General features: G+C 28.1%; 1 protein-coding gene across 1 annotated transcript in view; it reads right to left on the bottom strand.

Moving 5' to 3' along the window:
* JhI-21 (Juvenile hormone Inducible-21) overlaps nucleotides 1-7,084 on the bottom strand; it is a 149,034-nt gene extending 141,950 nt beyond the window's left edge. The window contains exon 1 of the mRNA XM_075356123.1: nucleotides 5,520-7,084. Coding sequence (XP_075212238.1) covers nucleotides 5,520-5,955 — 436 coding nt within the window. The 5' untranslated portion in view covers nucleotides 5,956-7,084. The remainder of the gene's footprint in view (nucleotides 1-5,519) is intronic.
* Between the last annotated feature and the right edge of the window lie 9,797 nt (nucleotides 7,085-16,881).

The raw sequence follows: 16,881 nt of genomic DNA, 5'->3' as shown, positions 1-16,881 counted from the left end.
CTTTACCCGAATTTTTCCTTCGTAGGTACTATTAATGTCTTAAGACATTAAGAAAAAAGTTCAGTATTAACGAAGTAAAATATTTATAAAGAAAACAGTTTTTAAAATCGATGCTAAGAAAAAGAAATATATCATAATAAATAAGTAAAGTTATTTTATAATTAATCTATTAAATTAATTTATTTATTCGGATCGGGTCATAAATGTAACGAATAATGTTTATAAGTACATCATCTCCATAAAAACAAAATCAGACTTAGTTATTAATCGCGGATACGGTTCGAATTAAAATATTTCACAAACAATTTCTACTGAATTTTAAAAAATAACCCATTTCATCTTTAAATAAAAAGTCGGTATCAGGGAACAGAAGGAAATTAAATAAAAATTTGCTGTCTGATACGTTCATATATATTTATGAGACTTGCACTTAAAAAATTACTCCACTCATTTTAATGAAAGATATAAAAAACATCAAGCATTTCATATTAATTCCTCGAATAATTCAACAAAAATAAATGTACAACGATAAAAATAACATTCTTCTAGCGGCAGACGTTTTTCCAAATCGAAATACCTAACAGAGACCCTAGCACCCTCCTGGACGGCGACGTAATATTGTTTGACTTGGTTTTTCGACGTAAAAATTATATTCGATTTTTAGCTCTCTACCTTGCCCCTACCCGAGATATAGGAGTAAACGTCGGAAATCCTGCAGAGGGGCTGAATTGGAAGGACGGTGGTAGGGGTTTGAAGCTAATTCCTTCAACTCCTAAATAACTACCGACCTCAAAAAAAATCAGCGCTAGTTCAGTATGGACGTATTACATCTTATATGTTCCTCTATACCGTAATAGTAATGGCAAAAATCAGACAATCAGAAAATATTACCTAAGTAATTTAAATAGATTTCACGCTAATATTTTTACCTATAAATATTAAATACAAAAATGTAACATAATCTTAAAACAAAAAAAAAATCATCAGGCACGTCATGAAATCAAGTATAAAATTAAATCGATGAACACATCTCTTGAAAGAATAAATCAGTTATTTTTACTGTGAAAGAAAAAACCCAGAAAAACATGATTTTTATGATGAGATTCTCTAATTCGGAAATCACTCTATAAAGGATTCACACACACACACACAGTACTTAATAATTATTTTCTGTTAAACTGTTTGTTTGAATTTACATACACCCAGTGTCACTAAAAAGTACTTAATCGAAGAGTTTAATACCTTCTTATTCATTAATATTTAAATCTGGTAAACTCAATTTTTACTTCCTTGTACGAAATAAAGGAAGAATTGTGATCGCGAAAAATTTCGGGTTTTAGATTTCAATGGAAATATCCATTTTGACCATCCAAGAATCCATTTTGACTAGTTTCGGCGTGACGTCTGTACGTAAATATCTCACATGATTCAAAAATGATTAGCCGTAGGATGTTAAAATTTTAGATTTAGGACTGTTCTAACATCTAGTTGTGCACCTCCCCTTTTGATTGCAATCGACTGGACTAAAAGTGTCCAAAAAAGCCCAAACTCCAAGCAGTTTGAATTTTGGACTTTTTCTAACAGCAGTAATAAGCCCTCATTGAGAGCTTTTCAATGATATATCATAAGTGGTACTTATTTTCATTGGTTCCAGAGTTACAGCCAAATAAAATTTTAATTAATGAAATATTTGGATCTTACAAGGGGAAAGCACATCGGTTCAAATCCGACTTCATCTACTTTTTTTTAATTTAAATATATTGATTTATTAATTATTATTAACCTGTGATTGCAAAAAAAACGTTTACAATAAATAATTATTCAATAAAAAGATCAGAAGTTATTAATGAAATAAAATTAATATGTACTTTTCATTTTAAAAAAATGTGTATCTGTAATTTAATAGACGTACAAGGAAGTCATGCGTTTTCCACATCAGATTTTTAAAATACATTTAAATTAGACATTTATAAACCGTGGTTTTATTTCTTCTAAAAGCCATCCAATTTAAAAGCTATTCAATTTAAATCTGTTTTAAATAACCTACTCATTATTTTACAAACGCATCGATTTTTAAAATTTACTTAATTACTTGCGTTTTTTTCCGCAGTCTACGCAGACGATTTGAATTTGTTTTTACCGAATTTATTCATGCTTAGTTTAAAATTTTTCACTTAAATGATACTTAGCCTGTGTCAGCGACATTAAAAAACTTTCACGAAAATATTCAAGAAAATTGGTTGGAAAAATTTATGTAAAAAAAATAATTAATTATACATCTTTTCAGAGACTACGTTTTTAGCTCATTAACACTTTATTTTACATAATTTTTCAGTACATTTTTTTGTATCTGTAACAATACTTGGTAAAAATTAACAGTTCCCGTATTCCAGCGAGCCTTACCTCACGTTCAACAGTAATCTCTTTATTATATGGAGACTGTTTTTTGTATGTGTATGCCTATGTAATGCGAATTAAAAAGAAATCTAATAAATAGAAAATAAGTTTAAAAAACAAAACAAAAACCCTCACCACCTCATCAAAAACTAACCATTTTTCAATTTTTTTTTAAATTTCTACTTTTTGAAGTAGGCTTCTAATGAAGTATAGTAATTTGTGCAAGGTTGTGTTTAATTTGACGTTGAATCCTACAAGCCGAAAATAAAAAAAAAAATAAAAATTCATACTTTTGTAATAAAACCGGATTTTATAAATTTAAAAATTGACCAGGATTCAAACCCGGGACCTCCGGATGAAAGGCCGAGACGCTACCACTCGCGCCACGAAGGCCGGCACCGACAAATTTTTCTTTCCCTGAACCGCACGACTGATATAAATCATTTCATAACATCTAATAAAAATGGTGCCGCAGTTCTGATATTTCAGGAGAACAAAACTAAACAAAAATTATTAATCTCTTCCTAGTAAAATCAGATAAAAAAATTTAACAAACATAATTAAAAAAAAGAACATAAACTTAACAATATTTCTCATAAAAGTCCACGTTTTATTTTCTAGAAAGTAGTAAGTATTTAAATTTTTATGTAGTACAATAAAGCTGTAACAAAGTTTATAATTTAGATGAATCATTTTAAACATGTATTCAATCTGTAATGAATAAAATTTCTATAATGTTCTACCAATATAATAGGATGAGCAGTGAACCGCAGTTTCCGACATCAATAGAACAAAGCCTCACCCGAAATTTAAAAAAGTAAATAATTAATGGAATAAAAAAATTATGCAATGTAAGTTTTATCACTCTTTTTTTATCACAAAAGAAATATAGCATGCATTAATATAATTTAAATAAATTATATATAAACCACATAATTTGTCTATATTTAAAATATAAAATTGTTTTATATATATATTACTATTATTATTATTTATACGCATATTATAAATCAGTAATACCTGGAGTTTCAACCAAATAAAAAATTCTACACAATATTCATTTGCGCATAGTGCTAATAGCTTCGATTGACAAAATAAAAACAAATTATCTTCCGATTATAGAAAAATCTCAAAACTTTGTCTCAAGAAAAGAAGATATTAATTAGCATTGACACAGGGACTTGGTTAACTTGCGGCGAAAAAATCCCTCCAGCTTGATTCCCGGTAAACGTTTAATTTTCACGTCCAATTAATTTTCATATCGTCTCGACCAAGAAAAAGATGTATACTAATAAATAATTAATTTGTCTATGATTCACGTCAATTTATTTTCTCTAGAGAGCAAAGAAATTTCAACAAATTTCACTAACATTTCTGAACGTATCATTAATTTTTCTCTATGGCAGTACGATTGGATTTTTCTGCTGTGCGATCCTAAAATCCGGACTTACTACAAAATAAGAAATGTAATTAAATTTCATCTAAATATGAACTAAATGAAATCTCCTTTTACGATTACAATTGTTGTTAATGTAACATAAGTAAGTAAGCAACTGTTTTTAAGTCGGCATACATTACAACTCGATTATTTGACCTTTGCTCCGAGTGTAATAGGCTTGTGTAGTAATGTACTAGTGTTTGGAGCTACGTTACATCAAGCTTCTTATTAACCTGTTGCGCGAAATTGGCTGTAAAACGGTATCAATAGGTATACCTTCCGGGACGAAGACATAAGGTACTAAACTAATAAGTTGCTGTTTTCTTTTCAACTTATTTATAAAAATCCAAATGAAATAAAATGTTTTTAGAAATGCCCAAAAAGAATAGCTGTAAACAGTAATATATATATATATATATTTAACAAGGTTAGCAAACCGAAAGTTTTTAATTGTTAAAACTATAATGAAAAATGTTATTCGTTTTTACGTTTATTATTCTTATAACACAAAATCTGTTATGAGAAATTGTTGGATATTGACATTTTCAGTTAATATTTTATACCGTTTTAGTGCATCAAAATTCGTTGCAATTTTATACACAAAAATGCGCCATCTTTGAGTTCGTAAGTAGGCTGAACGTGTGGGTAATTCATATAAACTGTAACCGTGATATTTACGAAACCTAAAAAAAAATTTTAATTAATTATAGATGAGGTTAGTCTATAATATTTTTTTTCTTTTTTATAACAATTAATTTAAAAATTGCTCTATCATTAACACGTTTAAAATTAAGAACTAAATAACTATAGTTTATTGTTTTATATAAAAAAGATTAATTAGCTTTTAAAAGAAAAAAATATATTTTTGTATTTAAGGAGAAATTCAAAACCAGTGGAAAATGAAAGTAAACTAAATATGAAATTATACCTGACTGTTAAACGTTTTTTCATTACGTAATGTTGGAGAACAGTATCAACAGATACATCACCTATTTTAAAAATGATTCTAAGTAATAAAAAATAAATACTACATAAAAATCTTCTAAATTTTGAAGTCTTAAAACTTTTACGACAAATTTATCTTAAGCTTTTAAGACTAATTTAAACTTGATCATCAAACTGAATTTGACCCATTTTACGATGCATTTTTAATAGGTTCCTTAATTAATTTAAATAAAAAATAATAATTCTATAAAAAATACAGTACCGTTTAACTTCGACAAAAGAAACAGTTGTATATCATATAAATTCTGTTTTTGTTTTTATTAAGTTATTCACATAAATATTTCGCGTGAAATATTTTTCGTCGAGCAAGTTTTTAAATTAAATATTATTTACATAGATAAAAATTATCACTTAATTTCCTTCATTATTTAGACTGAAACAAGAAGTATAGACTTTACAGTGCAATTTTGTAACATTAATAATAGGTTATTACAAAACCGTAGGTACCTAACCCGTAAAAAAGATCGCTTACGAAACTGAAAATTATCTGAAATTTAGTTTTATCTTATACTACACAATTAATTAGTACACCGTCAACAAAAAACAATTATTATGTAGTAACAAGTCAGATTGTAATAAACTTAATTATTTAATATCTTGTTTGAACATTAAAACTACATACTGTGTAAATAACTTGATAACATAGATTTTTTTTATAATATTGAAAAGATTATCTTACAGAGACAAACAGCAGCTAGTAGAGAGACGGCTAGAGATGGAGGACTGCAGTCTGGAAAAAACGGTTTGACAGCATATTGGGCGAATGTAAGGGCGACGATTGCTTGAGTAGTAGGCCTGATGACAAGTAATACGATCCAGAGATATAAAAATGCTGGAAGATCACCAAAAGCTTCAAGAATATACGCGTAATCACCACCCGATCTCGTAATGCAGGTACCGAGCTCGGCGAAACATAACGCTCCGATCGTCGAAAAAAGTCCCGAAAGAGCCCAAATAATAAGCGACGACCCGACTGATTGTGTGTAAATAAATACACCGGTCGGCGATACGAATATTCCAGATCCGATAATAGAACCGACGATTATAGCCACTCCATTCAACAATGTAATCTTTCGACGGAGTACAACTTTCCCGCCTTCTTGTTTTGAGACCATCCTGCTTACAAGAGCTACAAGTGCTCCTGTAGAGTACACAACGTACTGATCAAACGTTCACTTCACGAGCATGCGCACTTTAAACTAATGTCACCACGCAACCTATGCGGCATCAAGATACTCTAGTTCGTTACCTGTGTACTAGGTAACATTTAAAAAATTTATTGCGGTTCATTCGGTTTTCACCCCATTATTTTAATTCTACGTAAGGTGTATAAAACAATCTCCAAACATTTTTTATTAAACAATAAATTAAGTAAAAACTGATCCTACGAATAATGATGCGTTTAAATTCAAAACAAATAAATAGGTATATTATAAGAAAATATTCCTTTTACGCTTAGCTAAAAAGTGATCTAAACTGCTTAAATCTTATCAAGTCGAACTTTGAATTATTATTATTATTTTATTTCATTAGCTAACAAGCAACGTGAAGGCGTGGACATGAAACAATTTATTTATTACGCCCCACTGGCCTATGACAGATTCATTATGGTTGTAATACGTAAAATTGATAATTACGCTAAGTTTGCATATATATCAAATAAATTAGAGTTAAATTTAAACAATATAGTACGACAAAACTTTAAAAAAATAGAAATTAGGCCCTTGAAATTCACGGTACTGTTTTATTACACACCTTTAAAAATTACATTGCCGACTTTGATAACCACGACACATCACTTCATATCTTGTTAATTCATGTAGAAAATAAGGTAGATCAAAAAAGCAATAAAAATTCTACGTCATCTTACAGTAGGCAACTGTATTTTTTTTTTTAAAGTAACCACGTGTTATAATCAGGTTAAAATAAACTGCTGTACTATTGTATATTTTAGGTCATAGATTATGAAAAACATGACAACTTTAAAACAACAAATCGGTAACAATTCATAAAATTATTTATCAGGAACTGGCATTTACAACGAATCAACCAAAGAATTATAAAACCAGTAAGTAACTACTGCTTTAAATTAGAGGGTAACTTAACCTCTTTCCTAAATAAATCAATAATATAACCTACACTCTAAATGCATCACATAAATAACGTTGAAATTTGTTACACTTAAACAACAGTTGTCAATATTTTAAAATAACATCTAGCCGTTTTATTAATATATGATAAGATACACATTACAGACACGTACCGATTACAATTCATTGCAAGTACACATGAATAGCCTGCATGTTTTTATCAGCAATGCCATCACGCGACCCACAACTACCGCCGCTTAGCCGTGAAACATAACACTACCTTCCTCGCTTGATTTGGGGTTAATTGTAGTACAATCAACACGCCCTAGTGGTAAAAACACTAACGATTTTGTTGAAACCGTTTAATTTTATTTTGTTTACAAAACTGAAAACATTTCTATTACATTTATTTTTTTAGGCAAAACTTTCGATTAACTGAACAATTTTAATAAAAACATGTAACCATTAGAAATATTAAATATCAAATAAAATAGTAAAGTAATTATAAAAATATTTAATGTTATATGATCATATCAGAATTAAGTATTTAATAAAATATTTTTTTAAATCTTTCTATAAGATAACGTAGTTATCCGTTTATACATTATACAGAGTGTTTCTAAAATGGTGGGCTGGCTATACTTTTTCGGATTTTACTTGTAAAACAAAACAAAAGATATCCTTAGGAAATGCCATTTTCTCCTTCGTTCTCCCCCGTCCACCATTTTGGTATTTTTATATAAAAATTTATATCTCGAATTCGGATAGAGGAATCACATTAATATTTTGTCTTTGCAAATTACAAAATAGCTGCCATTTTTATTTTCAATCTGTTATATCTCCATAAATATAAATTTCATCAAAATGGATGTTATTACTAAAATATTAAGCCTTTTATTTTGGACAAAATGACATTTTATTTTTTTAAATAGGTTAACAAATAGCCGAATTGAAAAATTCACGAAAATTGATGTAATTTTGTGTCTTAATAGACACAAAATTTTTCATGTCCTCCACTTTATGATCAATTCGATTAAATATTAATTGTTTTTATTTATTTTTAATTTTAATATTGTAAAATAATATCAAATTAAGTAATAATTTTCTCACAATAAAATTTAACATTACATAATATTAAAACAATTGATATTAATTTTTCACTTTCAAGTAATTTTTACACAGCGACTATTACTGCTGATCATGTAACAATGCAAAAATTAAGCTTCTTTCAACAGGAATGGTGTTCAAACCTATCATAATCAGTGCATCTGGAGCGACGAGAATCCTCATGCTATCTTCCAAAGTAGCCATCAACAAAGATTTTTCCTGAACATACGGGCAGGTATTTTTAATACCTGCCCGTATTCATTGGTTTTGTCATTCTACCAAATCATTTAAATGGAGAAAAATATCTTGCGTATTTGCCGAAAATCTTCCACATATTTTGGAACCTCTACAATTAATAGGAAATATGTGGTTTCACCACGATGGAGCTCCAGCACATTTCAGTCAGTTGGTATCAGATTTCCTGCATGAAAATTTCCATGAAAAAATAGATATGCCTTGGAGGGCCAGTTCCCTGGCCTGCCCTGACTATAAACTCTGTTGACTTCTACCTGTGGGGCCATTTGAAACATATTGTTTATTCAATTCCAATACTCAGCATTGAGGATCTTCAACAAAGGATTCAAAATTGATTTCAAGAAATTAGGAATACTCCCGGAATTCTTGAACAGTTAAGACAATCTTTCAGAAAAAGACTGGAGACTTACGTAATCTCTAATGGTGGACACTTTGAACATCTCTCATAACTTTTAACAATTGTTAATTGTTTATTTTAAAAAAGTATATACCTAATGTTCTACAACAATTAACGTAAGATTATCACAGGTAGTTGTTTTACTTTTTTAATTATTATGTCTATTATTGTGAGAAAATTATTACTTAATTTGATACTAACTTACAATATTAGAATTAACAATAAATAAAAACAATTAATATTTAATCGTATTGAACGTAAAGTGGAGAACATGAAAATACAAAATTACAATTTTCAGCCATAACTCGGCTATTTGCGAACCAATTTAAAATGTCATTTTGTTCAAAATAAAAGGCTTAATATCTTAGAAAATAACATAAATTTTGATAAAGTTTATATTTATGGAGATAAGTCCTGATTTTTTGCCAAATTTTAAAAATTTATTATAAAAACGCTTACAAAATATTAATGTGATTCCTCTATCCGAATTTTATATATAAATTTTTATATAAAAATAACAAAATGGCGGACGGGGAAGAACGAAGGAGAAATCCTAAGAATTTTTTTTTTTTAATTTTACAAGTAGAATACGAAAAAGTATAGCCAGCCCACCCTTTTAGAAACACTCTGTATAAGTTGTGTTAACAATAATTAATAAACTTTCCGATTAAATAATTTTATCACAGCAATAGTTTTAACAAAAAGCAATCACGTTTAGTACTTAAATAAACGGGAAAAGTAAATTTAATTGACGGAAATAAATACGATATTACTGATGTAATATTTACTATCAATATTTCATCTTAGTGTGATCAAAAACCACACTTTAAAATAACCAGACAATATCCGATAATTAATAAAATTCCACTCACTTTCTAAATGCTTCCTAGAAATTAGAAGAACTACTGTCAAATTTTATGCCATCTGTAAGTTTCATCCTCACTGCACTAGATATCTACCATTATTACAGAAGTCAGGAAGCACTTTTTGACATCGATGCACATTACCTTCTACATTGGAATCCATTTAACTTATAATTCTAACTATCCTCAGTTGGGTATCTTTTTTGAAGTCAATAATTTATATAAGTATTTTTTCATGACAGAAAAGATACTTGTACATTAATTTTCTATTTTTCAATGTCCTAATCTTTCTTGTGACAGTGATGTACGTAAAAGATTTGGGATAGAATGAATCAGGCAAAGTGTAATACTTGTCCCTCTTCTCTGACTAGGTGGCTGTTGCTGATTTACAGGCTGGAAATAATGTCTAATTCCTGCTATTCACATTGTTGCATTAACATGGATGACAAATGAAAACAATTTAGTTTATCATACAATGATTTAGATAGATATATGTAAAATAGTTTCATTTATTTATGAATAAAGTTCATCAAATTTTTGACTTTATGAAAGATTTAAGCATTTTATTAATAGTAAATAGTTTATATTTATATTTTATTTATTATATCTATCTTTATATTTTAGCTCATCTTTTGTAGCTGTCAATAACAAGTAAACAATCAAATAAAGAATACTTTATACCGACAATATAAGTTTTGTTATAATACAGTATTTTATTCTAATTAATGCGATGATTATCATGCAGTCATTGTCAACAGAAAAATATATTTTATAAATGATGTTTATTTATTATACATAATTATTCTTCTCATTTAATATAAGTAATATTTGCATAAGCATTATGTACAAGTTATGTAGTAGCATGCAGGTTTTAAGTTATGAATAATATGTAGTATACATTGCAACAATTTTATTTAAATTATCTGGGTATAGAAACTGTGTCATAATGAAGTAGATTTCAAAGGGATAAATTAAATCTCAATACATGAAATTATAATATCTGTTGTCTGATTAAGTTGTTACAAATCATGTCTGATTAAATTATTATAAACTTTTATATTTATAATTGCAAAGTATTATTAATAGAAAAAGGTGGACTTACAAGAAAAATACTGTTTTATCTGCAAAATTACATTTAATGTAATTTAATTTTAGTTAAAATTACAATTAATTATACAGAGAGAAGGTGTATATATATATATATATATTTGTACTGACAAGACAAACATGTGATTAGACATAAACAAAAACTGTACTCTTGGGTAAATGTAAAAACTGAGATTTCTGCTTTGCTTGTTCCAGCTCTACTTACAAAACTGGTATAATAATTCACATAAATCATGGGAATAGTTTCACAAAAAATTATTTGTTAATTTTTTAACCACAGTGAAATGATCAGTATTTCAACTACCAGAATTTTTATTACAGTAAGCAAAGTTTGGGCCTAACCTACCTCCAAGATCAATTTTAGTTGTGAATAATGCATCTTAGTGTACTTCAGCACTAGTTATATTTCTATTAATGCAATTCCAATTAGCTCATAAAAAATTATTTAATTTTGATGTGTGCGATACAATATACCATTTATATTACAATGTTGACACCAAATCTTTACAGTTACAAAGTTGGATAAAATCAACTTGTTTTTAAATTAGGTGCAATGTTATCTCAATAAAGATATTCTGTTACACATCTATCATTATACCATCTGAATTCAAACGTTACTGAAATAGTTTAGGGTTATGTAAAACAATTTTGTAGCTTGTAATAGTACAAGTAATGTAGTACTTGTAATTAAATGTTAAATTTAAAAACAAATTTAAAAAAATTATTTTTAATACTTTTGTTTGTTTAATTCTGCATACTTATAAGCAAAAAGATCTTTTAAATCTGTACCCACGAAAACATTACAATCCTTTTTTTTTAATAGTAAGTAATTATAAGAGCATTTTGTACAAGAAAATTACAAGTGATGTATTAGCTGCAAATTATTTGAAAAGTTGCCTCCTACAACTATTGAAAACATAATAGATTAAAAATAATAATAATAATAGACAAGATTACACAATAAAAGTATTTTTTAGATTAAAAAAGACGTAAATAAAAAAAGGATTTTTTGATTAAAAAAATCGAAATGTGAGAATACTTTAACAAACTAAAGAAATATTATTTAAAATAAAAAAAAAATATTTAAAGTATATGAAATTTTATTAATCATGCTTGATGAAACAATGTCTAGTGAATAGCATTTCTGCTTAAATTACAACAATGCTTGTCTATATATGATTGTGACTTGAATAATTCTGGCTCTGTTATTCTGAATAATAATTTAAACGATGTAAAAGTATTTGTTCACCATAACTGTGTTAATACAGGAATGTTGACAGTTTATAGTGCTGATAGAGCCAATTTTCAATTCCTTAACAAATTTAGACGTCATCCTGAAAGTTAAAGTTTAAAATAATAACTGATAAAAAATGTACATCACCTTTTGTGAATGATTATAAATTGTAATACAGAGCATTATCAATTTGTATATTTATTTAATAAAAATGATAAATTAAATTTTATTAGCCAACATATACACTGCGTTTCTAATAAGACTTCCAGAATTGAAGTATTTTAATTGATTTTATTTAACCTTGACTTAATTATTTAAGTGAATTAAATCTGTTATAAATTACTTAACAGTTTTTGTAGATGTCTAAAAGATCTAGATTTATATCATGTTTAAAACTCATGGTAGGCTGTAAATTTATTCTAGGGATGCTATCATTGGTGAATTTATTTGAGAGGAAGGATATTGTTAGATTCAGTGTGCAGCAACATTTTGAATCTACAGTGAATTCATCTAAACAAAAAATTAATGTATTGACTATTGATAGAAGTCTTAATGGAAATATCTGTATACTTTCTTGCAGAACAATATTAGACAAACTACTCTGTGATTGTTTCAATATCAACATTTCCAATATTTTTCAAATAAATATTTTGACATGAGAGTATATTGTTCTTTATTGACATGATAAATTCAGATGGCCTATAAGGGATGTCAATTTCTCATCAGGGTCACCTCTATCCCAGTGAATTATGTAGGTAGTACTTACTAGACCCACCGGGTTGGTCTAGTGGTGAATGCGTCTTCCCAAATCAGCTGATTTGGAAGTCGAGAGTTCCAGCGTTCAAGTCCTAGTAAAGCCAGTTATTTTTACACGGATTTGAATACTAGATCGTAGATACCGGTGTTCTTTGGTGGTTGGGTTTCAATTAACCACACATCTCAGGAATGGTCGAACTGAGAATGTACAAGACTACACTTCATTTACACTCATACATCTCATACCTGTATCATCCTCATTCATCTTCTGAAGTATTATCTGAACGGTAGTTACTGGAGGCTAAACAGGAAAAAGAAAGGTAGTACTTACTAATCTATGTGACATGCCTTTCTTCTTTGCCTTTCCCATTTCTAATTCACAAATGCATATCTGTTTATTTTGCAATAATTATACAACATGGTCAATGACAAAAAATTTACAAATTATGTGATCAGTGAAACTAATACTGATTAATTTATAAAATCTTTGAAGGGTGCAATTAGCTAGATATGTAAAATATTATAATGTTGACAGGCAATTAAATGCTTTCTTTAAAAAAATGTCTGGCTCAACTATAATGTTCTTCAATCAATGATAAAAACAGATATACTTACCTTAACAGTCCAATTTATAAAACAGTGTGTTACGGTCCTTCTATCAAAGCACCTTAAGTTTTTGTCTAAGTAAAAAAGACTAAATAATTTTTCCAGTTTAATTATTTAAAAAGAAATATTCTGATTTTTTAACTCTCATTATTTCCTCTTCATCAAAGCCTACTAAAACAATTTGGGAAAGAAATAAATTCCCATCCAATACGTCTTTTAGTATGATCAATGATGGTCTCCTAGTATAACCTAAGAGAGTTGAATATTGTGAATTGTCTTAGTAGATACTTTTTAAAAAGTATACTTAATCTTACAACAATGGCTTCACTAAATTTGCTGAATAGAAGCCCTTTATGTACAGACATAAGGCCAAACCAACCAATGATGTAGATGTTTTACCTGCTATTTCAAAATTAAGCAACTCATCATCTGTTAAGGATATACATATATAAGCATGGCATAACCATCAGACTTCAAAAGAACATTTTTCAGTATGTAGAGAAATCTTGACATTGTTATTTAATAACTTGGATAAATATGGTAATTTCCCTTATATACTGAAATTTGTTTCAAGCTGTCCTAATTTTAAAAAAAACAAGCACCTAGACTGTCAGCCATGGTCCATTTGTCCTGCTATCTAAGTTTTTTGAAAAGACATGTAATTTGCCTCTTGAACAATGGGTTTTTTATAAACTCATTGTGTAATATCTGTCATCCAATTCAGTTTTATCAAGAATAAAAAGTTTATAAAAACTTTTTTAACATTTTATGCTTAGGTACAGAAGATGAGACTGGACAATTTTGTGTGACAGTCGGGCATTTGATGTCATAAATTCCAATCTCATAATAAGAAAATTGGGATTGTATATTATTATGGAGTTGAGGTTGTCAAGTTGAGATCTTTCCTTGTGGATGGTTTAAGCTGTTAAACAGCCCAACATTGTTTCAGGTATAAAAATCAAATTACACTCAAGTAATATGGCCATAACAAGTGGTTGCATTAGGGTTGATTTTAAACCCCACTTTCTTGACTTATTCATGTTTGTTTATTCATCAATACACTATTATACCAAAGGAATCTTTAACTTAATTCTGCAGGTGATACGTGCATCATTGTAATAAAAATTCTTATAAAAGAAAAGAATGATATATTTTGTGTAAAAAATTACTGCGATAGTTTTCAGTGAACTGACTTAATTTTAAAAAAAAAATTATTTTTATTTCTTTTTAGAAAAGAAAGAACAGAAATATAGAATATAGAATATAAATATAGAATATTTTCATAGAATCTATTTTGCTGACTCCAGTCCTGCATAGCAAACTTACATATTCATTCATTATTCAAAATTTTTAAATGTAAACTTAAAAAAAAACGACAAAAAATTAAAAGAATATGTTTTAATGTAATAGATACAGAATGTAATACCCATTGAAAAACCAGGATACTGTAAAAACTAGTTATTGGAAATTAATATAGTAAGTTTAATTTATCTAATTTATTGAGTTTTTGTGCTTTATATTTCATATAATATTAAATTTTATTAACACAGTATATATATATATATATATATTTACCCCATGAGTATAATGCATGTATTTATCCCAGAGTTCTAAAAACCAGTTTCCCCAATTACTAATTAAAAACAGTTAATAAAAAACTACATTTTTAATAGACATCAAGGAAATTGTTCAAAGCATTGTCTTTCTACTTTTATCCATTCAGAGCAGCATTTAATCCCTGAATTTCAAATCTTTTCCAATAACGTTTTGTTCCACTTTATAGAATCAACTGAGTTTTTCAGTTATATAGATTTTCATGAAGTAATCTTGGTTGATGACATTTTATCTTCAAATCCTTTAGAATCTTTTATATACTGTTCTGGAAATTTCCTGTCAATAGAAGCCTTTCTGGTTCATGTACTTGAGGACTCTTTATTACTGTCTCTTCACCAAATTGTTTTTTTTCCCCAAACTGCAACTCATTTTAGACCTACCTGATCATGGAACATCATCAATAACTCCAATATGTTCAGCTTATGATAATGTTGACCAGTTTGTTAGGGGGAGAAATCTCAAATGAAATTCTTATGGATGACAGTACAATCCTTATTATTTTTCCTCCTGCACTGACTAATAAATACTCATTCTTATTTTGTCTATTATTCTCAATGTAGATACAAAAATGAACTGATCAACAATAATTAGTTTAGTGATTATCAAGCAATTACTACCAGCTGAAAAATCAAAATTTCCCGCCATTTTAAAATAATACAACTTTAATTTTTATGATGGGAAAACCAACCTTCAGGGTTCCGTGCATGTAATTTTTAACAGGTTTAAAATGCAGTGATTAATTATCAGTTATAAAATACTTCAATAACAGGTAATGCATTACCATCATCACATGTAACATTCAGTAATTGAATTTAATGATAAATCAATGTATTTTATCAACTTATTACATAGATTAGTAAGTTTTTATTAAGTTTACTATGAACACAAAATATATGTAAATGTCTCAAGGAAAACGAAAAGAATTTCAGGTTATGTTCTACATTTTAAAATAAAGCAAAAGGTTCATACAAACATAGATCCAAATAAGCTTCATTGTCGAATTATAGCTTGCAACAAAATTTTATATTTTACATTTTTTTAATTTTTATATTTAACATTCATTTGGTTGACCCTCGGAAATGTTTGTATGACATTCACAAAACATAATAATATGTTTCATAAATCAACACATAATGTTAAGTAATCCAAGCAATCATAGGAGGTTAAGAAAGAGTCCTAATGTGAAGTAGTAAAACAATTCTCCTTATTACCTGATAGTTACCAAAAATCTAGAACCTCCCATAGTAATAATTTAAAAATTAACAGAAATAGAAGAAGGATTTAGATTTTAATAACTGAAACTGTTAGGTTGTTGTTCATAAATCAACCTGAACAAATGTTTAAAGTTAAACAATACTGGTTACAATTTTACCTCTTGTTGTTAAAGAAACTGATACCAAAAGAGTTGTGCTAAATGATAGGCTTCTGGAAGGTTACTCTTATAAAAAAAAATCAACTATTTAAAAATAACTTCCATTAATAAGACATACCTCCAGTATCTCATGATGAAATATGGTGGGCATTATTAGATGATACTGAGGATATAGAAAAAGAATGTGTGAGAACTGATAAAGATACACTACCATAAAAGATAGGCAGATCAATGTCACAAAGTCTAACACATTAAACGATTAATAAATATTATGACACATTGAAGATAAATCAGACTGGTATTGAAACACAATCTGAGGCAGTTTTATTACTTCATCTTACGGTTACAATTTTCCTTAGAATGAACTGTTGGTATTTAATAAACTACCATTACTGCAGTAATTAGTGCCACTTAAAATAATAAGACAGGTTTCATGGAGGTAGCCTGATTCACACTACATGAGACTCCTACACATAGTAAAAACCATATGCGCTGCAAATACAGAGAGGTCATCAACGAAGCTAAAAAGTATTTATTTTGTATTGAAATTACAGAATGAAATATAAAATAAAAATGTCCACCAAAATGTTTTACTTTAAGAATTAAAATCCAAATTATAAATCAAAGATAACTACTTATA

The sequence above is a fragment of the Lycorma delicatula genome, chromosome 2 (assembly GCF_047948215.1).
Source record: "Lycorma delicatula isolate Av1 chromosome 2, ASM4794821v1, whole genome shotgun sequence".
NCBI lineage: Eukaryota > Metazoa > Arthropoda > Insecta > Hemiptera > Fulgoridae > Lycorma > Lycorma delicatula.
Note: the sequence above shows the minus strand (reverse complement) of the source record. Positions and strands in the feature narration are given on the sequence as shown.